Source organism: Triticum urartu, chromosome 1A, assembly GCF_056163025.1.
Source record: "Triticum urartu cultivar PI428250 chromosome 1A, HENAU_Tu73, whole genome shotgun sequence".
In the NCBI taxonomy this organism is placed as follows: domain Eukaryota; kingdom Viridiplantae; phylum Streptophyta; class Magnoliopsida; order Poales; family Poaceae; genus Triticum; species Triticum urartu.
The window spans coordinates 346,941,644-346,965,893 of record NC_141873.1 but is presented as its reverse complement, the minus strand read 5'-3'; the positions used below and the strand labels follow the sequence as shown (position 1 = coordinate 346,965,893).

The window sequence follows — 24,250 nt, the reverse complement described above, 5'->3', positions numbered from 1 at the left end:
TTTTGGGTTTCATCTTCAACAGCCCTCCTCCTTTACCCGGGCTTTGAATCGGTCATGATGAGACAACATAGGCAGAGTTGCTGCGGTATAATAATAAATAACAATTAAAAAAACTTACGGTGTGCAGCACGCATTCCCCCTTCATTTTTTATTTTTGTAGAACAAGTTTTTTGGTTTTTTTAGAATACATTTCTTTTATAGGGGGTGTGCAGCAGTCGCACACATGGCCCAGCCCGACGCGCTTCAGGCCGGCCCACGTCTCGGCGGCAGGCCGTGAGCCCGTGACACGCCCGTATCGGCCACTGTCGCTCTCCTTCTCTCCTCTCTCTCTCTTCCACCGCACCGTGTGGGCGGGCGTGTACACACACTGACACACGAGACAGCCGCATCCCCTCACTCCACCACCTCACCTGCTGCTACTGCTCGCCAACCCTAATCCCCCCAGCTCGGCGCACTAGCGCTCGCCCCGCCCCGCCCCGCCCCACCCCACTGCACCGCGCTCGCGGCCGGCGGCAAGCGGGGCGGACTCGCGCGCGCCGTCTCTCAGCTCCCGCCCCCGGCGGCGCGGCAACCAGGCCGCGGGCCCGGCGTTGAGGGGAAAGCCGGATCGGCACGCTTCAGATCCAGCGACGCCGAAGGGAACCGAGGTGAGGCGCTCGCTAGTGTGTTTAGGACGAGGTGCTCTCGGCGTAGTTTAATGCCTGGCCACCCGCACAGCAAATCTGCGGTTGTGTGTATGGCATTTACTTAGCATTTTCTTTTATTTTCTGGAGTAGGGAGTAGAGGTAGGGGGAGTAACTTTTCCTGCTCTAAATCTGTGAAGTGATTAAATGCTGTCGAATTAGTGATGTTCCCAAGAATGCTTGCGAAATAGATGCTCCACAGTCGAGTTTCTCACGGAACAGCTATCTAGTACTCCCTCCGTTCCATAATGTAGTGCCTATAGATTTTTTGAGAAGTCAAACTTTACAAACTTTGACCAAGTTTGTAGAGAAAAATATTTATATTTACAATACCAAAAATATATAATGTGAAACTACATCTTATGATGAATCTAGTGATATATGTTTCGCACTCTAGATGTAAATATTTTTCTCCACAAACTTGGTCAAAGTTTGTGAGGTTTGACTTAAAAAAAATCTATAGGCACTACATTATGGAACGGAGGGATACTACTATAGCAAAGAGCTAGGCAGCTAGTATCGTATGTGTTCACGCAAGGGTGGAGCTACTTAGGTGTACTCATGCTGGTCGGTTCTTCTAATTCAACTGCAAACAAATTGTTCCATGTTGTGTAGCTCAAGCAAATGTTGTGATTTCTGCTTATGATTCTGTGTGTCCCTTGTGCAATCGGCAGTCCTGCATGTAGGCATGTAGATGTTCTCCGAATTTCATACCAACTAGCCCCCCCCCAACCCACACAAAAGGTCTCTAGTGGACCAGAATGTTATCTGTAGAAAACCAATTGCTAACCGCAGTTTAATTGCATGATAACTTCCTACTCAGTTTCCCTGCATAGTTTTAGTTTTGTCGATTGGAATCATACCTGAAAATTATATGGAAGTGTTTATTTATCTTAATAACTTATTAGAAATGGATAACTTCATGCGTCCTCGCGTGTGCAGTTAGGAAATATTTTTCAGTGAATTGATCCGCATGTGGATAGTTCTGAGCAGAAGTACTTAATTATATGCCGCATTTGACTAAAATTTTAATCTTTCATTTTGCTTTATTATCTTTTTGCAGGTTTTTTATCCCATTTGTTTTGTGCGGGTGCTACTGCCTCCAATGATCCTGCGAGTTCCACTCTTAAACTTGTGCTGGGACTGAGGACCTTGTGTGCAGTCTCATGCGTGCATTGACATCTTCAGGTTAAAATGGAGAGGGGCTCTGGTTCTTGTTTTCACGGTGAGTCGTTTTCACCTACACAGAAATTTTTCATGCATATAATTAGACAGTATATTTGATTTGGTTAAAACAAGGTTTCTCGTAAGCCGGCAGAAACTGAAGGGGGCGGGGGGATCTCACATATGATTTTAGAAGACTGTTTGAACCTCTACTTAATTAATGGAAGCTTCTTAAGGATACATTGTCTTCTGCTGCATATGAATGTCTAATCTAGACTGTCACCATGTTGTTATAAAGTCCCATCATCAATATGAGATGGTACAACCATTGATAATGTATTTTCAAAATACTTACATGGGAGCATTACTTTCCATGTGAAAATAAATAAATAACTATTGGTTTGACTTTCCTCGACAACACACACACACTGTATAGGTCTATAATGTTATGTTCTACTACCTCTGTAAATTTTATAAGACGTTTTAGGTCACTAAAGTAGTGACCTAAAATGTTTGGTAAAAGTTTACACAGGGAGTACATTCTAAAAGTCCAAAATACATGATAGTCACAAGGTGATGATTATTGCTAGTCATTAGTCCAATACAAGTGCAGCTATGATACTAGTGATTTTAGGAAACTAACTGAGGTTTTAAAAAGTAGATGCACATTACTTTTTAGCTAGACGTCCATATGTAAAAGTGCTTTGTGTGTGATTTTTGTGACCACTGTCTTTGATGTGCTATGCTAAAAGTAAGATTTCATTGCAGGTATAGTGTGTCATTGGCTTGTATTGGTATTGATATGGCTTTGTGGCTGTCAACATGTTCTGTCTCAGCAAACGACACTTAAACCAAAAGATAAATTTCTTCTGTCTGACCCACCTATTGGTCTCTTTGATCCGATAGAGATTTCGCCATCTGTTCTCCCACACAATACCAACCCAGTCGAGCCACTGTCACCAATGTATCCAAACTACACATCCTATGATCCGGTTTTGACTGGAAAATGCCATGTGAACTTTTCTGATCTCTCTTTTATTATGGACAAGACGGCGTCTGATTGTTCTGTACCTTTAGCACCACTAGTTGCCGATGTTATATGTTGTCCCCAAGTTAGTAGCTTGATGAATATATTCCAAGCTGCATATGGTGGTGGAAACAATACGCTTGTTCTCAATCAAGCTTCAGCAAATGCTTGTTTCTCTGACATCATGAGCATACTTGCAAGTAAAGGGGCAAACACCAACATCCCTGCGTTGTGTACTCTGAGGCCATCAAATCTTACTGATGCTTCTTGTCCCGTGAAGGATATTAGCTCGTTTGAGAGAATGGTTAATGTAAGCAAACTCCTGGATGCATGCAGCAGTGTTGATCCACTGAAAGAGTGTTGTAGGCCAGTTTGCCAACCTGCAATAGTGGAGGCAGCGGTTCATATATCCTCAGGAGGGGCAAGCATGTTCGGAAGTACTACCATACCTGGAAGTGCGGCTGGAATTAATACTGTCAGTGACTGTAAAGGGGTGGTTCACTCCTACTTATCTATGAAACTTTCATCAGAAGTGGCGAACACTGCTTTCAGAGTATTATCTGGCTGCAAGGTGAACAAAGGTATACAACTTTTGCTAGTTTTGGTTGGTACATTAATATTTTCTCTCTGATGTTAATCCCTTGCTTGGGTTGCTGTGATACCAAGATTTCACGAAGTTCATCATACTTCAATTACAAGTGCCTTTTTTTTTGTACAATCCGACCCTCCTGTCATCACTGCTGTCAGTGTCATCATACTAATGCATGGCATCAAGTGGAAATTCTGAGTCTTGTTCTGAATTATGCAGTCTGTCCACTGGAGTTCGATGATCCTTCTTCAGTCGTTAAGGCATGTGGCAAGGCATCTTCAAGGCCTTCATGCTGCACAGCGTTGCAATCTTATATCGCAACTAGACAGAAACAAATATTTGTCACAAACTTGCAAGCAATTAACTGTGCAACAATGTTCGGATCAATGCTACAGAAAGCTGGTGTGGGGAATGATATTTATGGGCTGTGTGATATTGACCTGAAAGATTTTAGCCTGCAAGGTATGCACAAAGATATTACTCCCTCCGTTCCAAAATAGATGACTCAACTTTGTACTAACTTTAGTACAAAGTTAGTATAAAGTTGGGTCATCTATTTTGGAACGCAGGGAGTAGTTCTCTTCAATATTTGCTTCATCTCGGAACACAAAATAACATTGTCTATTTTCCATGGCACCATTTGTCAAATTGGAGCAGCTTTTGGGCAGCAAGGTTAGTTCTGTTCGATCAACTTTATCTGGTTCATCATAGATATGTACTTGTGTGGTTCTGTGCTAAATTCAGTATTTCATTCTGTAGGTTGTCTACTTCGGAGCTTACCTACGGACATTGTATTCGACAACGTTACGGGCATTAGCTTTACGTGTGATTTGAGTGACAATATTGTAGCACCATGGCCATCGTCATCGTCTCTCCAGTCTTTGTCGCTGTGTGCTCCAGGTGAGAGGGAACTCACAAATATGCTTTGAAATGCATGCGGCACGAAGAAATAAGAGAACTTCCTTGCGACTGCATGTATTCACAATAAACTTTTGTCTGTTTCGGTTTCAGAAATGTCATTGCCTGCATTACCGGTCTCGCCATTATCAGGAAGCTCAGGTACTTCAACAGTCTCTCGCTCGCTAGTACAACCGCGGGTCCATTCGCTTGCTATTTGTTTCCAAAGAGACATTGCTAACAGATTGAAATAATATTTGTCACGACAGCAGGTATCTCCAGAACTGGAATTGGGATTCTGCTGCCTGTTGTGCTCCTCACCACGACCATCTCCCTCTGAGAAAAGCACGCCATGTACCGAGCCAGGAGCATCGTAATTTTCCCCGCTGTGCAAGCCCCGCGTTGTAAATTATGTCGCATTGCATTCTTGTAAATGAGCCTTTCCCTTCTCCCCTTCCATTTTGTCCAGCAGATAGCATTGTGATGTGCTAGAGAGTACCGTTGTACCTTTTGAGACATTATCTCTGGAAGTAAAATCTACCTAAACTTTGGCTGGTCACCTGGCATGGATTGCGATTTGCGACAGTGGATGATATGAACCGAACTGGTATGGCTGTCGATTCTCGGGATCATACAGTGCAGCAATCAGGTTTATGCCTCTAAATTTTCAGTGAGCATATTGAAGTATAACTAAAAACCGATAAAATTTGCTAAATGTATTAGGTACATCCGTATCTAGACAAATCTAAGACAAGAATTTTGGGATGGAGGGAGTATGTCACAAGTCACTGATATTTGATATGATACATGTGGAACCAGCTCCTCAGAATATATTACTCAACCAGTGTAGTGTGTCAATCTTAGACTGACAGTGTAACTGGTGAGAAACATGGCGAGCCCAGAGTTTGCACTACCAAATAGCTCAAAGCTATCGTCGCTAGTCTGTAGAGTAATTGCAGATTGAAGAATTAACACAGATTGTTGAATAAGTTACAATGGCCCGTCGCTAGTCTGTAGAGTAATTGTAGATTGAAGAATTAACACAGATTGTTGAATAAGTTACAATGGCCCATTGATCGGCCAATATTCCTGTAAGATGAAGTTGCAATGCAATGGAGCACACATTCTTTTGTATCGTTGCACGTCATTCAGGGATACTTCTTCGAAGGATTGTGGCCAATATTCTTGTAAGATGAAGTTGCAACGCAATGGAGCACACATTCTTGTGGATCGTTGCACGTCATTCAGGGATACTTCTTCGAAGGATTGTTTACTGGAACTCATGGTGGTGTCGTTTGCTTCCTCTTTCCTTTAGCTGTATATAAATAATTAGATATTGATCTATATACATGGATGTATTTTGTATGTAAGCTGACTATTCATGTGTGAGTTTACAAAACTGTGTGCCAAATTGGAAGAAAGTTATCTCTTTCATTCAAGTCAGTTCGGGCAGAGTATAAACCTTGTAGCATTTTTGCTTAGCAATGCTATCCACAAAGAAACAGAATGAAAAGACGACTAATATCCCAGAATCAAGAAGAACGTGCATGTGCTCCGTTGGGGGTTGCTGAACCTTATGCCAACCAGGCGCCACAGAAGACATGGCAGAACACCCATCCAACAGAACGGTGAAGGAACGGATGAGACATATAGCAAATCCGCAGGCGAACCGCATATCCAAATATTCAGATCTTTAACCTGTATCAAAATAAGAAATTTGAATGAAATATTCTGTCTAAAACATATTTTAAGATAGCCCATTCATCAAGCAGTTAGGCATGTGTATTAAAATGAATCGAGCAAAATTAGCATTGTTTTGTATCACTCATTATGTATAAAGGTTTTTTCCTTGCATGAAGCATAATATTTACTGTAGTTAAGCATGCCTAAAGGATGAAAAAACTTAAACCTATTGGATGTCAGACCGAAGACATGCGCTTCCAGCCACTCATTCCTCTGCCAACGTCGTTAAATTTCTACAAAAACAAAGTTCCCAGCTAAACCAGTTAAGGATGACAATTTTGATTTTTTCGGCGCATTACTAACGAATTCATCATATATACACTTCGCTAGAAAAGAGACATATGTAAGAGACAAAGGCGCATTACTATATTTTATATAAAGCATTACTAAGGATGTAGAACAAGCTATTCTACACTCACACTTACTTTAGCATTATTATATTGTAATTGTTTCACAGAAATAGTCATAGTATATCCATCGTTCCTTGCCTCTTGCTTGAATACCGTAGTGTATATTTGCCTACGATCTATATGCAATATCTGTAGTAAGCCTAGGATAAAAATTGATGTTGATATGCAACATTTTCCTCAGAATTAAATAATCACAAAGTGATCAACCATTTTGATACTGAAATTATTGTTATTAAAGCCCTGTTTGGTTCATAAGTCCTAGGATTTTTTCTAGTCCCAACTAAAAAGCCCTAGTCCCTAAAAAGTCCCTCCCTGTTTGTTTTCAGGGACTAAAAAGTCCCTAGTCCCTCCCTGGAGATTATTAAATGACCATGTTACCCCTAGTATACAGAAAAATAACAACCAAACAACACCATGGGGCAGCGTGCCAATTGGTGCATGAAGGGGCATTGTTGGAAAAGTCTCAAAAAGTCCCAAAAAACACTCTCCTTGAGAGTCTTTTTCATTTAGTCCCAAAAAGCAACTTTTAGTCCCTAATAGTCCCTCCTGTTTGGTTAAAAAGTCTCCAAGAGGGACTTTTTCTAGTCCCTACACCAAAAAGTCCCTGGAAACAAACACCCCCTAAGATCTGAACAAATAGCATGCTGATATACCTATGTATGCGGCAACTTGATATGGGGAGTGCATCTAACCTTAGCATATGACCAAGGGGTGAATAGTAATGCACACAATGCTCAAGAAGTTCAGAAATTCAAGTATTAAATATCAGCAGCATGCCCACTTTCAGAACAAACTTATCTTAGCTGGCGTGCCTCCGATCTTCTTATGTACTTACAGTGCAATCCTTGTAAATAATAGATGGAAGAGATAGCTAATAATAGACAGACGAGGACTCCTTGGCCAAGGCTATGCGGCGCAAAGCAACGCAGAGCCTCGACAACCAAGGTATTACGTCATCACCCAAATCTTATTTAGCCTTTTTCAATACAACCATCGTTTCTAAGTTGAATAATATGGGTGTTAGTCTCGGAAAGAATGAGAAGGATATTTCTAGTTCGACTAATGTTTTGAAACATTTGGAATATGACCGTTTAAAAGTTACTCCACGTGTTTCTAGCAAGTCTTATGCCTCCTTACTAATGAGGAGGAGCTGCATGCCACATCAGAAGGTCAGCTACTCTCTCATTTAGTAGGAGCGGTTTCGGACATGGGCCTAGATCAACACGGGCTTAGCTCATTGATTGAGCTTGCAACATCTGGACGTAAATCAGAGACCGCACATTCAAAAAAAAGATAATAAGTCCCATAAGAGGGCGAAATGTTCTAAATCTCCTATTGTTTCCTCATGAATGGAATCTTTTTTAATAGAAGAGGTCTTGGTGACTTGGCTAAACATTTATTTATTGCGGAATGTAATAGGGAATACAATTTATATTTTCTGGCTATCTCTGAAACGGGGAGACGGTAAGTCTGCTTAACCGTCTTTCTGGCGGGATAGACTTCACTTGGGTTTCACGACCGCCTAGAGGTTCTTCTGGGGGCATTTTACTTGGTGTAAATGCAAGGACTATGAATGTTTTGGCTAGTTCGGATGGTGAGTTTCATGTTAAGCTGTATATTCGCAACAAAGCCGACAACTTCACATGGACCCTCATCGCTGTGTATGGGGCAGACCAGGATGAGTTCAAGGCTGATCTTCTCCGTGAATTGGTTAATCTGGCAAAAGATAATCCCTACCCCATTCTTATAGGTGGGGATTTCAATTTTCTTAGATTTCCAAATGAGAAAAGCCCCGGTAGGTTTGATAATCATTGGCCTTTCCTTTTCAATGTTGTCATCGACAGTCTAGATTTGCGAGAGGTTTCCATGATTGGAAGACAATTCACTTGCGCGAACAGTCTTCCGAAACCAACATATGAGAAACTAGATCACTTTTTAATGGATACCGACTAGGAATCTAAAATTCCTATGGTGTCTGTTCATGCTCTACCTCGTATTGAGGCTATATCAGACCACACACCCGTTCTCCTAACTACTGGTTTGCCACGACCACAACATAGACACAAGTTCAAAATCAAACTTGGCTAGTTGCTTCGAGATGGTTTCCATGACATGGTCAAGGAGGTGTGGGAGAAACCGGTGGACGGGCATACCCCAATTCACAAATGGAATAACAAAATGCATGCATTATGCAAATTCCTTGGTGGTTGGGCTAGGCATACAGTGGGTATCCTAAAAAAGGAGAAGCTTCATCTTTCATCTATCATTGATGAATTAGAAGCTTTGGCGGAGGTCAGACCTCTATCTGAGCATGAAATCGAGATCAAGAGTCATTCGAATGTACAGATAGCTAGCATGCTGCGCGAGGAGGAACTCAAATGGTACCAACATAGTAGCTCTCAATTTATCCTGAAAGGTTATTGGAATACTAGATATTTCCATGGAGCCGCCAATGGCAGACACCGGAAGAAAATTATTCATTTCCTACAACAGGATGAGGGCACGATTGAGGGGCATGAGCAACTTAAATCTTATATCACTATTTTTTATAAAAATTTGTTCGGAGCCCTAGGAGAAGGAAACTTCTCAATGGATGAGTCCCGAACAGATCACATCCCTCAGGTCTCTGATGTGGAAAATAGCCTTCTAACAGCCCCATACTCTGAGGAGGAAGTTAGAAAGGCAGTTTTCCTAATGGAGCACAACAAAGCCCCGGGTTCGGATGGTTTTCCCGCTGAGTTCTATCAGAACTTCTGGGAAGTCATCAAGCCGGATCTCCTACTTTTGTTTAGCGACCTACATGTTGGCCATCTAGAATTGTTTCGTTTAAACTTTGGTGAGATTATTTTATTACCTAATGTTAATGAGGCTGAAAGGATAAAACAATATAGACCTATTTGCCTCCTTAGTGTTAGTTTTAAAATATTCATGAAGGTTGCGACCATTAGGCTAAATTCGGTTGCTGAACACGTGGTTCGTCCTTCACAGGCTGATTTTATGCAAGGAAGAAACATCCTAGATGGAGTTGTTATCCTTCATGAGACAGTCCATGAATTACATCGGAAAAAGTTGAATGGGGTGGTACTCAAAATAGACTTTGAAAAACCTTATGACAAGGTCAAATGGTCATTTCTTCAACAGACTCTCAGAATGAAAGGATTTTCTGCAGAGTGGCGTGCTATGATCCATAGCTTCGTTTCTGGAGGTAGTGTTGCCATTAAGATCAATGATGGCGTTGGACAATATTTTCAAACTAAGAAGGGATCACGACAAAGTGACTCAATATCGCCCATGCTATTCAATATAGTGGCGGATATGCTAGTGGTCGTGATTGAGCGTGCCAAGGTTGATGGCCAAATTGATGGGGCAGTAAGTCATCTACTTGATGGTGGTCTCTCTATACTTCAATATGCCGACAATACAATTCTCTTCATGGATCATGACCATGAGAAAGCGAGAAATCTGAAATTAATTTTATCAGCATTCGAGCAACTCTCAGGTCTGATGATCAACTTTCATAAAAGTGAATTGTTTTGTTTTGGGGAGGCTTGAGAACAGGCCCACCTGTACACTGAACTGTTCGGATGTGGGTTGGGCCACTTTTCGATCACATATTTGAGGATACTGGTACATTATCGGAGACTCACAAATGCTGAATGAAAACACGTCGAGGAGAGATTACAAAAAAGACTTAGCAGTTAGAAAGGTAAACTAGTGTCTCTGGGTGGAAGATTGGTTCTCATAAACTAAGTACAAAGTGACATGGTACTATATATGATTTCCTTCTTCCAGTTTCCGAAAGGAGTTTTACATAGATTAGGATATTTCTGATGAAGATTCTTTTGGCAAGGAGATAGCGAGCAAAAGAAATATCGACTGGCTAAATGGAGTGTGGTTTGCCATCCCAAAGACCAAGGCGGGTTGGGCATTCATGACCTTGAGGTTAAGAATAGGGCCCTCCTCGGCAAATGGTTGTTTAAATGACTGACGAAAGATGGTGTATAGCAAATCCTCCCGAGGAGGAAATATGTGGGTTCCAAGGCTGTATCCCAAGTATACTGGAAGCCCGGGGATTCTCATTTTTGGGCGGGTCTAATGGCTATGAAGAAATATTTATTCTCCTATGGATCCTTCTCGATTAAGGATGGCTCGAAAATTAGATTCTAGGAGGACAAGTGGCTAGGAAATGCCACACTCCGGGAACAATATCCGGCTCTATACAACATTGTGTGTCACAAGGGTGATACTATTGGCACGGTAATGGAATCATTTCCGCCAAATGTGACGTTCAGAAGAGATTTAGTTAGACCTAGACTCCAATCGTGGTACATCCTGCTCCAACGGTTGTCCATGGTGCAATTGTCACATGGGTCTGATGTATTTCGATGGAACCTACAAGGGAATGGACAATTCTCAGTGGAGTCTATGTATAGAGCGCTAATCTAGTTTGATGTGCCAGTTGATAACAACAAGAAGACTGGAAGATGAAGATACCTCTTGAAAGGATCAATATAGTTGACTAGAGGGGGGGGGGGTGAATAGGCAACTAACAATTTTTAGCTTTTCTTTACCAAATTAAACTTAGCATCAAAATAGGTTGTCTAGATATGCAACTAGGTGAGCAACCTACATGATGCAACAACAACAAGCACACAAGCAAGCAAGGTATACAACACAATATAAGCTTGCACAAGTGAAGGTAAGAGATAACCAAAAGTGGAGCCGGTGGAGACGAGGATGTCTTACCGAAGTTCCTTACCTTTGAGAGGAAGTACGTCTCCGTTGGAGCGGTGTGGAGGCACAATGCTCCGCAAGAAGCCACTAGGGCCACCGTATTCTCCTCACGCCCTCACATGATGCGAGATGCCGTGATTCCACTATTGGTGCCCTTGGAGGCGGCGACCAAACCTTTACAAACAAGGTTGGGGCAATCTCCACAACTTAATCGGAGGCTCCCAATGACACCACGAAGCTCCACCACAATGGAATATGGCTCCGCGGTGACCTCAACCGTCTAGGGTGCTCAAACACCCAAGAGTAACAAGATCCGCAAGGGATTAGTGGGGGGAATCAAATTTTTCTTGGTGGAAGTGTAGATCGGGGTCTTCTCAACCAATCCCTAGAAAATTCACAAGTTTGATTGGCTAGGGAGAGGGATCGGGCGAAAATGGAGCTTTGAGAAACAATAGAGCTTGGGGAGGGAAGAGGTAGTTCTCTTTGGAGAAGAAGACCTCTTTTATAGGGGGGAACTTATCCAACCGTTCCCCCCCTTTCAGCCCGCACGGAGCGGTACTGCCGCTCAATGGAGCGGTACTACTGCTGGTGGCAGTGGTACCACCGCGACCCCCAGCGGTACTACCGCGGAGACTGGGAGCAGAGGCAACAGAAGAGGGAGAGAGGGTTGGGGCAGCACTAGAAGCGGTGGTAGCCACCTCCCACGAGCGGTACTACCACTGCTACTGCCGCTACTACTTCCGCACAACCCGACACGAGAGAGACACCCTCGAATCGAGGCGGTAGTGGTTCCAAACCAGGACAATACTGCTACCGATGTACCCGAGCGGTACTACCGCTGTTGGACACTGGTACTGCCGCTTGAGGAACATAGGCGGCACTACCACTAGGGCGGCGGTACTACCGCTTGCACCTCACAATCCCTACTTCAGTTGAAACAGAAAACTCCAAGGAGAGGAAATGAGCTGGGGGTGCAAAAAGGAAGTGTACGTGTTGATTCCACCCTAGCCTTTTCAATGCGGACCCCCTCTTGATAGTACCGTGTCTCCTACAACTCAAGTCAACCAAAACCGAAACGAAGGAGACTACACCGTCTTCACTTGAAACTCCGAGGGGAAAGAATCGTCTCATGCCAATGAATGAATCTCTGAAATACTCAACGCACATGATTAGACCGCAAAAGCATTGTCATCAATCACCAAAACTACTTAGAGAGAGACATGCCCTAACAATCTCCCCCTTTTTGGTGGATTGATGACAACACGGGATTTGCACAAAGGAATGAGATGATAATAAGTGAATCCCAGAGACTACAAAATATAGACGGGCTTCCCCTAAATGTGTGCACTTAATTGGAGGTGCCTTTGGAATGCAAAGTACACACATTAGGATCAACACTCCCCCTATATTTTATAGTCAAACAACATTTGCATCAAAGATGAGACATATATAGCTAGGATGCAATAGAGTAGCAAGTGAGCATAGTAGACATATGAGATAAGCATGAAATCACAAACTACTAAAGTACACGACATACAAAGATAATAATAGGATAGGGTAGCATATGTCTCATACCATATGATAGGGTACTGGGTCTCACGAACACAAACCAAACCAAAGCAAACGACGAGAAAAGAGTTTGCGAGAGAGAGAGAAAGACAAGGCAAATAAGACACACTCGCAACTCGCAACACGACAAATCCCTAAACTCTTCCCCCTTTGGCATCGACACACCAAAAGGGAAAAGAGTGCTGCTATAGCCACATGTGATAGCACAACTGACAACCTCCATCATCACATACCCGCGTGATCGTCTGCTCCTCCGTCATCGGCAGGGGGCTGCTCGGTGTCTGAGTGTGTCCACGGGAAATGCTGCTTAACCCACTCCTCCTCATCGGTGATCTTGCCCTCAGATCCACTGGCAACTGTTGCACCTAACTAACGCATGAGCTCCTTGTGACGGCTCCTGGCCTTCTTCTCAGACACATGAGCCATATACTGACCATGAGACTCCATGCAGAAAAGTTTCCTCATCTTGCGCTTGAGCTTCTTTGCCCATGAGGGCTCCGCTCCAGAGGGCTCATAGTCCTCCTCCTCCTCCTCCTCCTCCTCATCAGCCTCTGTCTCAACCTCGTTAGCTCCATACGGAATCCCAAACTTTGGAACCGAAGTGCCCTAGTTCTCCTTCCTCAGACGGTTAATCTCATGAGGGATCAACTCGCTAGTCTCCAACGCGACACCAGGATAAGTGTGCTCCCAAGATTTCTGAATAAGCAACATGAGAAAAGGAGCATAGATGGGGCACTTTCGCTCAGAGATAGCCGTGACAAGCTCAGACCACATGACATGAGAGACATCCAAGGATTCTCCAATGTTTTCTTCCTTCTCATGCTGACAGAAAAGTAACATGTCCACGAGAAGTGAGTGAACCATATCCAAGTTCCCAATGCGAGGGAAAAGAGTCTCCCTAAAGATGCAATGAAGGATGTCCAGAAAGGCAGGCAGCTCATAGGTCTCCTTTTGCATCTCGGGGTTAATCTTCAACGTGCAGTAGGGACAGAGAGATTGCTTGTGAGTAGAAGTTGCATTGCGGCGAGGACGAAAGCCAACCGGGTTCCCAGGCCCTTGATCTTCAATCCCAAGTAACTCCATGAATGCCTTCCATTTGACAGAGAGAAGCTTGACATTTGTCATCCAAGTCATAGTTCTTTCCTCATTTGTCCCAAGATGGACCATGGCATAAAACCGAGCCACCAAATCCGCATCAAAGTCCTTGTTGAACTCCATGATCCTTAGAATATTCAACTAAGAACACATCTGCAGAGCTTCGCCAAAGTAGGCAGGATCCTTCTCCATATAGGCAATGTCAATGGAACAGACATCAACATAGAGATTGTTCTTCGCTTTGATCACATCAAAAAAGATTTCCCACTAAAAACGGTTCCAGAAAGGACGGTTGACAAGATTGGTCTCTTGATCTTGCTCATAGGGATTGTGCCGACGCTTCTCCCAGAACTCCTTGGCGGTCATCTTAGTCATGGACTTGGGCTTCGGCTTTGGCTTCTTCGCAGTACTCTTAGAAGGCTGCTGGGACTGAGTTGGCGGAACACTTGAAGAAGGAACACTCGAAGAAGCAGCCGCTGTCTAAGAGGTGCGATAGCGCTTAGAAACTGAACGCCCGGGGTTGACACGTCGGACAAGACGCTCCGAAGGGCCATCACCTGGAACCAAACACACGAACACGAGAAGCAACACGAAAGAACGAGCATAAACCACCAAAAGAAGCAACATGGATCAATAGTTGGTACGGGTATGGTAGAAGTTGACATCCAGCGGTAGTACCGTGATCAGGAGGCGGTAGTACCGTATGAGCGGCAGTACCGCTCCAGGAGGGCGGTAGTACCGCTTCAGGCGGGGGACGGCGGTTCCCCTGCTGCCGCGGCCAAATCCGGTACTACCGGGATGCCACATTCAAACATAAGCCTACCAAACATCAATCAAAGCAGTCTAATAGCTTTCACCATCCTTCTCAAGCCTCGGTTTGGCCAAAACTCGATGAATGTAAAGCTTATTGCCCCTAAAGCCTAGATTTGAAATCTAGAAGCAAAGAGAAAGGGATCAGGGGCAATACCAGCATCTATGGCAAGATGAGAGGGTGGAGATCGACTCCATCGGAGGAAATGATGAAAAATGGCGCGGAAAAAGCGGCCCGACAGCGACCTCCGGCGACGCGCTCGTCCTGGGAGCACGAACAGGACGAGTGGGTTGGGTCGAATGGGTATGGGGGAGAAGAGACTCCCCCTGCCCGACATAACCCCCAAGTCCCGCCTCACATCGGTAGTACCGCTCTGGTGGGCGGTAGTGCCGCTTGAGACCAGTAGGCGGTAGTACCGCCCGACCAACGGTAGTGCTTCCCAAGCCATGCCTCTACTAGACTCACAAACAAGGGGACAGCCAAGCCCGAAGAAAAACCACTAGAAAAGCCGAGAGGCAACAAGAAGAGCTAAACACAACCAAAAAGGCAGAAAAGCACCCACGGAGAGACCCAAACTACACTACAAACACAAAGCAAAACAAAAGATCACACAACTCTCAAGGAGAGGGCGGTGGCTGAAGCCACCTATGTTTGAGTCAATTGGTATGGCACCGCGAAGAATTATCCTTGGGCCCATGACCAAAACTCGTCTTTGAAGCACAAGTACCACAAAAAATGGCGAATGTGAAAGAGTTGATCAATTTATGCGTAATGGGGGAGGGAGAGTTCATTGAGAGAACAACACTCCCCCTATGTCTATGCCTACATCTAGACACGATATACTGATGAGTGCGGTGGGGTGTGCCTAGATTCAAGCCACATTGCTCGAATCAATGATATTTAGCTCATGCCTTAACTCGCGAAATCTTGCTTCATACAAAGGCTTCGTGAAAATATATGCAAGGTTACCATGAGTGTTGACATAGTTGAGCTCAGTCTCCCCTCGCCTAATGCGATCCCGGATGAAATGATACTGAATCTCAATATGCTTCGCCTTGAGGTGTTGCACCAAGTTGATAGAAATCTTGATGGCACTTTCATTGTCACACCAAAGAGGCACTTTGTCACAAATGACACCGTAATACTTTAAAGTTTGCCTCATCCATAGAAGTTGAGCACAACAACTACCGGCGGCCACATACTCGGCCTCAGTGGAGGAGAGAGACACACAACTTTGCTTCTTCGAAGACCAACTCACCAAAGAGCAATCAAGAAATTGGCACCCTCCGGAAGTTGACTTCCTATCCACTTTGTCTCGCGCCCAATCCGAGTCCGAAAAGCCCACAAGGTTGAAGTTTGCTCCTCTTGGGTACCATAAGCCAAAGTTTGGGGTATGAGCCAAATACCGAAAGATTTGCTTGACCGCCACATAGTGGCTTTCCTTAGGTGCGGCTTGAAACCATGCACAAATTCCCACACTCAACATGATATCCGGTCTAGATGCACAAAGGTAAATCAAGGAGCCAATCATAGAATGATATACCTTTTGATCCACCTCTTTACCATTGGGATCTATGTCAAGTTGGCATTTGACAGGCATTGGAGTGGAAGCCGGCTTGACATCACTTAGCTTGAATCTCTTGAGCATGTCTTGAGTGTATTTGGCTTGGTTGGTGAAGGTTCCTTCTCTTCTTTGTTTGATTTTGAACCCGAGGAAGAACTTCAACTCTCCCATCATGGACATCTTGAACTTTGAGGTCATGAGAGCGGTAAACTCCTCATTGAAAGCTTTGTTAGGAGAACCAAAGATAATATCATCAACATATAGTTGGCATACAAACAACTCTCCTTTGACCTTCTTAGTAAAAAGACCCGGGTCGATTTTCCCAATTTTAAACCCACGATCTTGCAACAACCCGGTAAGGTGCTCATACCACACACGTGGGGCTTGTTTAAGGCCATAGAGTGCCTTATCGAGTTGGTACACATGTTTGGGGAACTCGGGATCCTCAAACCCCGGGGGTTGTTTGACATACACCAACTCATTAATAGGACCATGAAGAAAATCACTCTTCACATCCATTTGTTGCAACTTGAAGTTATGATGAGAAGCATAAGCAATCAACAAACGAATGGATTCAAGGCAAGCAACGGGAGCAAAGGTTTCACCGTAGTCGATACTCTCGACTTGGGAGTAGCCTTGTTGCGAACGATAATAGCATGAGCATCTTGCTTGTTCTTGAATATCCACTTGGTTCCAATAACATTATGGTTCTCCTTTGGCCTTGGCACCAATCTCCACACCTTGTTGTGCTCGAAGTTGTTGAGTTCTTCATGCATGGCATTAAGCCAATCCGGATCTTTGAGCGCTCATAGAACTTTTGGGGTTCAACACAAGAAATAAACACGTGATGTTCACAATAGTTTGCTAATTGTCTACGAGTGCTTACCCCCTTTCTTAAGCTTCCAATCACATTCTTCATGAGATGATCTTTGGTAGTGAGCTTGGATGCAATCTTGGCAGAACGACACTCCAATTCCTCCTCAAGAGAGAGTTGAGGAGCGGTAACTTGATCATCTTGAGTGGCGTCTTGAGCTTGTTCTCGATCTTGAGCTTGCTCTTGATCTTGAACTTGCTCAGTGGTAAGAACTTGACCTTGGGCATCACTTGGTGGATCACCCACCATCTTGAGGTTGATCTTGCCCTTGATCTTGTTCATTTGGTTGAGGGACTTCACTTTGTTCTTCGGAAGCATGTGGGTCTTGGGTTGGTGAAGGTTCCACTTGAGTGGAACATTGTCCTTCTCCTTCGGCCACAAGGGGTTCCTTAATGGGTAGGATATGACCAACACCCATTCTTCTTATGGATTGGAGAGGAATTTCATCACCTACATCACAAGTACCACTTTGCTCCACTTGGGAGCCATTATTCTCATCAAACTCCATGTTACACATCTCCTCAATGTGTCCCGTGGACTTGTTGAGGACGCGATAAGCATGAGAGTTTGTAGCATAACCAACAAATATGCCCTCATGAGCTCTAGCCTCAAATTTAGACAAACGAACACGTTTCTTGAGAATGAAACACTTACAACCGAACACCCGGAAGTACTTGAGGTTGGGCTTGTTGCCGGTGAGTATCTCATATGGAGTCTTGTTCAAGCCTTTGCGGAGATAGAGTCGATTGGATGCATGACAAGCGGTGTTGATGGCTTCGGACCAAAAGTTGTACAGAGACTTGAACTCCGCCATCATGGTCCTTGATGCATCCACCAACGTCCGGTTCTTCCTCTCCGCTACACCATTTTGTTGAGGGGTGTAAGGTGCGGAATATTGATGCTTGATCCTCTCATCACTAAGAAACTCATCCAAGGTGTAGTTCTTGAACTCGGTGCCGTTTTCACTTCTTATTGTCAAGATCTTTGCATTGTGTTGATGTTGGGCTTCATTTGCAAAGTCGATGATGGTTTGTTGGGTGATGTCGCTTGAAGCTACGTCGGTATTTCCCCAAAGAGGAAGGGATGATGCAGCACATCGGCGGTAGGTATTTCCCACAGATATGAAACCAAGGTTATCGAACCAGTAGGAGAACCAAGCAACACAATGCAAACAACACCTGCACACAGATAACAAATCCTCGCAACCCAACGTGTTAAAGGGGTTGTCAATCCCTTTCCGAGTATGGCGCCTCAAGATAGGCAAACAGACGTGAGATAAATTTGTAGTATATTGATAGATCGAACGCCAAATAAAATAAATAGGAATAAATTGTGGAAAAGTATTTTTGGGTTTTTGGTTTAGTAGATCTGAAAATAAAAGCAAATAAAAATAGATCGCAAAGGCAAATATATGAGAAAGAAGACCCGGGGGCCGTAGGTTTCACTAGTGGCTTCTCTCGAGAAAAATAGCAAACGGTGGGTAAACAAATTACTCTTGGGCAATTGATAAAACATCAAACAATTATGATGATATCCAGGCAATGATCATTTTATAGGCATCACGTCCAAGATTAGTAGACCGACTCCTGCCTGCATCTACTACTATTACTCCACACATCGACCGCTATCCAGCATGCATCTAGTGTATTAAGTTCATGGAGAAACGAAGTAATGCAATAAGAATGATGACATGATGTAGACAAGATCTATCTATGTAGAGATAGACCCCATCGTTTTATCCTTAGTAGCAACGATACATACGTGTCGTTTCCCTTTCTGTCACAGGGATCAAGCACCGTAAGATCGAACCCACTACAAAGCACCTCTTCCCATTGCAAGATAAATAGATCAAGTTGTTGGGGAACGTAGTATTTCAAAAAAAAATTCCTACAATCAAGCAAGATCTATCTAGGAGAAGCATAGCAACGAGTGGGGAGAGTGTGTCCACGTACCCTCGTAGACCGAAAGCGGAAGCATTAAGTAACGCGGTGGATGTAGTCGAACGTCTTCGTGATCCAACCGATCAAGTACCGAATGCACGGCACCTCCGCGATCTGCACACGTTCAGCTCGGTGACGTACCTCAAACTCTAGATCCAGCTGAGGCCGAGGGAGAGTTTCGTCAGCACGACGACATGTTGGCGGTGATGATGAAGTTACCGACACAGGGCTTCGCCTAAGCACTACGACAATATGACCGAGGTGGAAATCTGTGGAGGGGGGCACCGCACACGACTAAGAGATCAACTTGTGTGTCTATGGGGTTCCCCCTCCCCTGTATGTAAAGGAGTGTAGGAGGGGGCCAGCCGGCCTCATAGGGCGCCCCCCAGGGGGGAATCCTACTCCTACTAGGAGTAGGTTCCCCCCCTTTCCTAGTCCAACTAGGAGGGGAAGGAAAGGGAAGAGGGGAAGAAGGAAAGGGGGGCCGACCCCCCTCCCCAATTCGGATTGGCCTTGGGGGGCGCACCCCTCCTCTTGGCCGCCTCCTCCTCTCTTCCACTAAAGCCCACGAAGGCCCATTAAACCCCCAGGGGTTCCGGTAACCCCCTAGTACTCCGGAAAATGCCCGAACTTATCTGAAACCTTTTCGGTGTCCAAATATAACCTTCCAATATATCAATATTCATGTCTCGACCATTTCGAGACTCCTCGTCATGTCCGTGATCACATCCGGGACTCTGAACAACCTTTGGTACATCAAATCACATAACTCACAATACATATCATCATCGAACATTAAGCGTGCGGACCCTACGGGTTTGAGAACTATGTAGACTTGACCGAGACTTATCTCCAGTCAATAACCAATAGCGGAACCTGGATGCTCATATTGGTTCCTACATATTCTACGAAGATCTTTATCCGTCAAACCGCATAACAACATACGTTGTTCCCTTTGTCATCGATATGTTACTTGCCCGAGATTCGATCATCGGTATCATCATACCTAGTTCAATCTCGTTACCGGAAAGTCTCTTTACTCGTTCCGTAATGCAACATCCCGCAACTAACTCATTAGTCACATTGCTTGCAAGGCTTATAGTGATGTGCATTACCGAGAGGGCCCAGAGATACCTCTCCGACAATCGGAGTGACAAATCCTAATCTCGGTCTATGTCAAGTCAACAAACACCATCGGAGACACCTGTAGAGCATCTTTATAATCACCCAGTTACATTGTGACGTTTGATAGCACACAAAGTGTTCCTCCGGTATTCGGGAGTTACATAATCTCATAGTCATAGGAACATGTATAAGTTATGAAGAAAGCAATAGAAATAAACTAAACGATCATAGTGCTAAGCTAACAGATGTGTCATGTCAATCACATCATTCTCTAATGATGTGATCCCGTTAATCAAATGAAAAGTCATGTCTATGTCTAGGAAACTTAACCATCTTTGATTAACGAGCTAGTCAAGTAGAGGCATACTAGTGACACTCTGTTTGTCTATGTATTCACACATGTACTAAGTTTCTGGTTAATACAATTCTAGCATGAATAATAAACATTTATCATGATATAAGGAAATATAAATAACAACTTTATTATTGCTTCTAGGGCATATTTCCTTCAGTCTCCCACTTCCACTAGAGTCAATAATCTAGATTACATTGTAATGATTCTAACACCCATGTAATCTTGGTGCTGATCATGTTTTGCTCGTGAGAGAGGCTTAGTCAATGGGTCTGCAACATTCAGATCCGTATGTATCTTGCAAATCTCTATGTCTCCCTCCTTGACTTGATCGCGGATGGAATTGAAGCGTCTCTTGATGTGCTTGGTTCTCTTGTGAAATCTGGATTCCTTTGCTAAGGCAATTGCACCAGTATTGTCACAAAAGATTTTCATTGGAACCGATGCACTAGGTATGACACCTAGATTGGATATGAACTCCTTCATCCAGTCTCCTTCATTTGATGCTTCCGAAGCAGCTATGTACTCCGCTTCACACGTAGATCCCGCCACGACGCTCTTCTTGGAACTTCACCAACTGACAGCTCCACCATTCAATATAAACACGTCTTCGGTTTGTGACTTAGAGTCATCTGGATCAGTGTCAAAGCTTGCATCGACGTAACCGTTTATGACGAGCTCTTTGTCACCTCCATAAACGAGAAACATATCCTTAGTCCTTTTCAGGTATTTCAGGATATTCTTGACCGCTGTCCAGTGATCCACTCCTGGATTACTTTGGTACCTCCCTGCTAAACTAATAGCAAGACACACATCAGGTCTGGTACACAACATTGCATACATGATAGAACCTATGGCCGAAGCATAGGGAATGACTTTCATTTTCTCTCTATCTTTTGCAGTGGCCGGGCATTGAGTCTGACTCAACTTCACACCTTGTAACACAGGCAAGAACCCTTTATTTGCTTGATCCATTTTGAACTTCTTCAAAACTTTATCAAGTTATGGGCTTTGTGAAAGTCCAATTAAGCGTCTTGATCTATATCTATAGATCTTGATGCCCAATATATAAGCAGCTTCACCGAGGTCTTTCATTGAATTTTTTTATTCAAGTATCCTTTTATGCTATTCATAAATTCAGTATCATTTCCGATCAACAATATGTCATCCACATATAATATCAGAAATGCTACAGAGCTCCCACTCACTTTATTGTAAATATAGGCTTCTCCAAAAGTCTGTATAAAACCATATGCTTTGATCACACTATCAAAGCATATATTCTAACTCCGAGATGCTTGCACTAGTCCATAAATGGATCACTGGAGCTTACACACTTTGTTAGCACCTTTTGGATCGACAAAACCTTCTAGTTGCATCATATACAACTCTTCTTTAAGATATCCATTAAGGAATGTAGTTTTGACATCCATTTGCCAAATTTCATAATCATAAAATGTGGCAATTGCTAACATGATTCGGATGGACTTAAGCATCGCTACGGGTGAGAATGTCTCATCGTAGTCAACTCCTCGAACTTGTCGAAAACATTTTGCGACAAGTCGAGCTTTGTAGACAGTAACATTACCGTCAACGTCAGTCTTCTTCTTGAGGATCCATTTATTATTTATGGCTTGCCGATCATCGGGCAAGTCAACCAAACTCCACACTTTGTTCTCATACATGGATCCCATCTTAGATTTCATGGCCTCAAGCCATTTTGCGGAATCTGGGCTCATCATTGCTTCCTCATAGTTCGTAGGTTTGTCATGGTCAAGTAACATGACTTCCAGAACAGGATTACCATACCACTCTGGTGTGGACCTTACTATGCTTGACCTACAAGGTTCGGTAGTTACTTGATCAGAAGTTTCATGATCATCATCATTAGCTTCCTCACTAATTGGTGTAGGAATCACTGGAACTAATTCCTATGATGAACTACTTTCCAACTAGTAGAGTGCCCGTGCGTTGCCACGGGCTCTTGAAATAGTTTACAATGTAACATGTTAAATTCCATTTTTTGCAAACAATATAACACAAACAAAATTATTTAATAACCGAAGTCCATTTTTGCAATGTAAATTGATAATAGAAAGAAAAAGTAATGACATGTCCATGTAACAAACTGAGTGATGTTCCAACTAAATATCTATTACAAAACTATTAATATCTAGATGATGCGCTTAAGAAATTCTTTCACAATATCCGGAAAGCTTTCTTTAGCTTCATTCCCACGATGTTTTAGCAAGTATAATAAAAACTGCTTCCTTAATTCACACCCATCCTGCATAAAAAATACATGTAGTTAGTATTAAAATTTCATGCCGAAGGTCTTAACACATGTAACGGACAATACTCACCGAGCAAATCGGCTTGACCAATTCTTTACCGTTCCACCAGAGCATAAAATGGAAAACAAAATATCCAGACACATTCCTGCAAAACTTTAAATTAATAATATAAAGAATATAGTGATAATAAAAGTAAATGTTTTTCGTATGGATTCATTACCCATCTATACTCGTTGGAACACCAAACGGAAATAAACGTTGCCATTTAGATATATCATAATTCCAACCAGGTAGCTTTATTTCGAGTGCTTCTTTGAAATCCCTTGCAAAACTTTTTAATTTCAGTGCATGCCTTATCTTTTTTTCCTCTAACGATTGTGATGTTTGAATAGGATCCATAATATATAGGCGACGTGCCTCTTTATCGATGACGTACAAGATGTATTGGCCGATTGATGAATAGGGAAGATAAATCTACAAGTGGAGCTATTAGAAACAACAATAAACCATGATAACAATGAACAAATAACTTTACTTACCTTGTTGCATGATGAGATATCGTTGTCCATCCCAGGCCAACTATCAAATAATGTTGCCAACGTCTGGATAGTGTCCTTCTCGCAAAACTTCTGACCTCGTGTTGACTCTAGCAACATGGACTAAGCAAAAAAAGAAATATTGGTTCAACATGTTGTTAATAATGACACATAAATCGAATAGTTACGGTAACTTACACAAAATCGTAGATCCATGTAGTGTACGGGAGGGTCTGTGAACAATACTCCCTCGTCACATGCCAGCATACGCACGACGGTGTTGAAGCATTCATTGTCAATGGGCTGCTCCATGTTTAGTATGCACTGAAGTTTCTTAAGACTTAAGCCCACTGGATCGGGTGTCGAGCTCTGGACCCATAACTTCCTACAAATTTGGATGGTAAGAAGAACAATAATATACATCCGCACATTAAATATTGACACATGATACTTACTCGAGACATCTAGCATCATCGATCGACATGATGTAGCTGCAAAGTCCGGCAAGTAATTCACGTTTCTTCGTGGGTATGGTAGTGATTGGGGCAGGACGTTTGTCTTTGACAACGTCAGATGGATTCTCCAGGATCTCGAGATCAGAATTAGCTAAATTTCCTTCATCGTCAGAATTATATAAAGTTTCTTCATCGCCAGGTTGATGGTATATGGGAACTCCTTTTAGCTTATTCAGCTCTGAATCGAGCAAAATGACAGCTAATTTTTGTCGAAAATGTTTCATATCCTCCTACAAGATATATATTTATATAATATTTCTTAATAAAATAATGAGATAATGTAAAAAAATGAAATACCTGGGTGAACTGGTCTGACAGTCCATGTGAT

The 24,250-nt window shown here is 43.2% G+C and overlaps 2 protein-coding genes across 3 annotated transcripts; one reads left to right on the top strand and one right to left on the bottom strand.

The window, feature by feature from the left end:
* The first annotated feature begins 338 nt into the window (after nucleotides 1-338).
* Nucleotides 339-4,919, top strand: LOC125510540 (GPI-anchored protein). Of its 2 annotated transcripts, none has more exons than XM_087520905.1 (8): nucleotides 339-647; nucleotides 1,747-1,908; nucleotides 2,616-3,455; nucleotides 3,683-3,925; nucleotides 4,121-4,135; nucleotides 4,223-4,363; nucleotides 4,475-4,522; nucleotides 4,633-4,919. In XM_087520905.1, exons 2-8 carry the CDS (start codon nucleotides 1,878-1,880, stop codon nucleotides 4,698-4,700), a joined length of 1,386 nt encoding a protein of 461 aa, XP_087377031.1. In that variant the 5' UTR covers nucleotides 339-647; nucleotides 1,747-1,877; the 3' UTR covers nucleotides 4,701-4,919. The 2 variants fall into 2 exon arrangements, with proteins under 2 accessions (XP_087377031.1, XP_087377028.1); XM_087520902.1 differs by having other exon boundaries at nucleotides 4,630-4,919.
* Nucleotides 4,920-22,750: 17,831 nt separating this feature from the next.
* Nucleotides 22,751-23,527, bottom strand: LOC147991170 (uncharacterized). Its single transcript, XM_087537307.1, has 4 exons — nucleotides 23,411-23,527; nucleotides 23,092-23,345; nucleotides 22,941-23,016; nucleotides 22,751-22,864 (listed from the first exon to the last, which is right to left on the bottom strand). Exons 1-4 carry the CDS (start codon nucleotides 23,525-23,527, stop codon nucleotides 22,751-22,753), a joined length of 561 nt encoding a protein of 186 aa, XP_087393433.1.
* Between the last annotated feature and the right edge of the window lie 723 nt (nucleotides 23,528-24,250).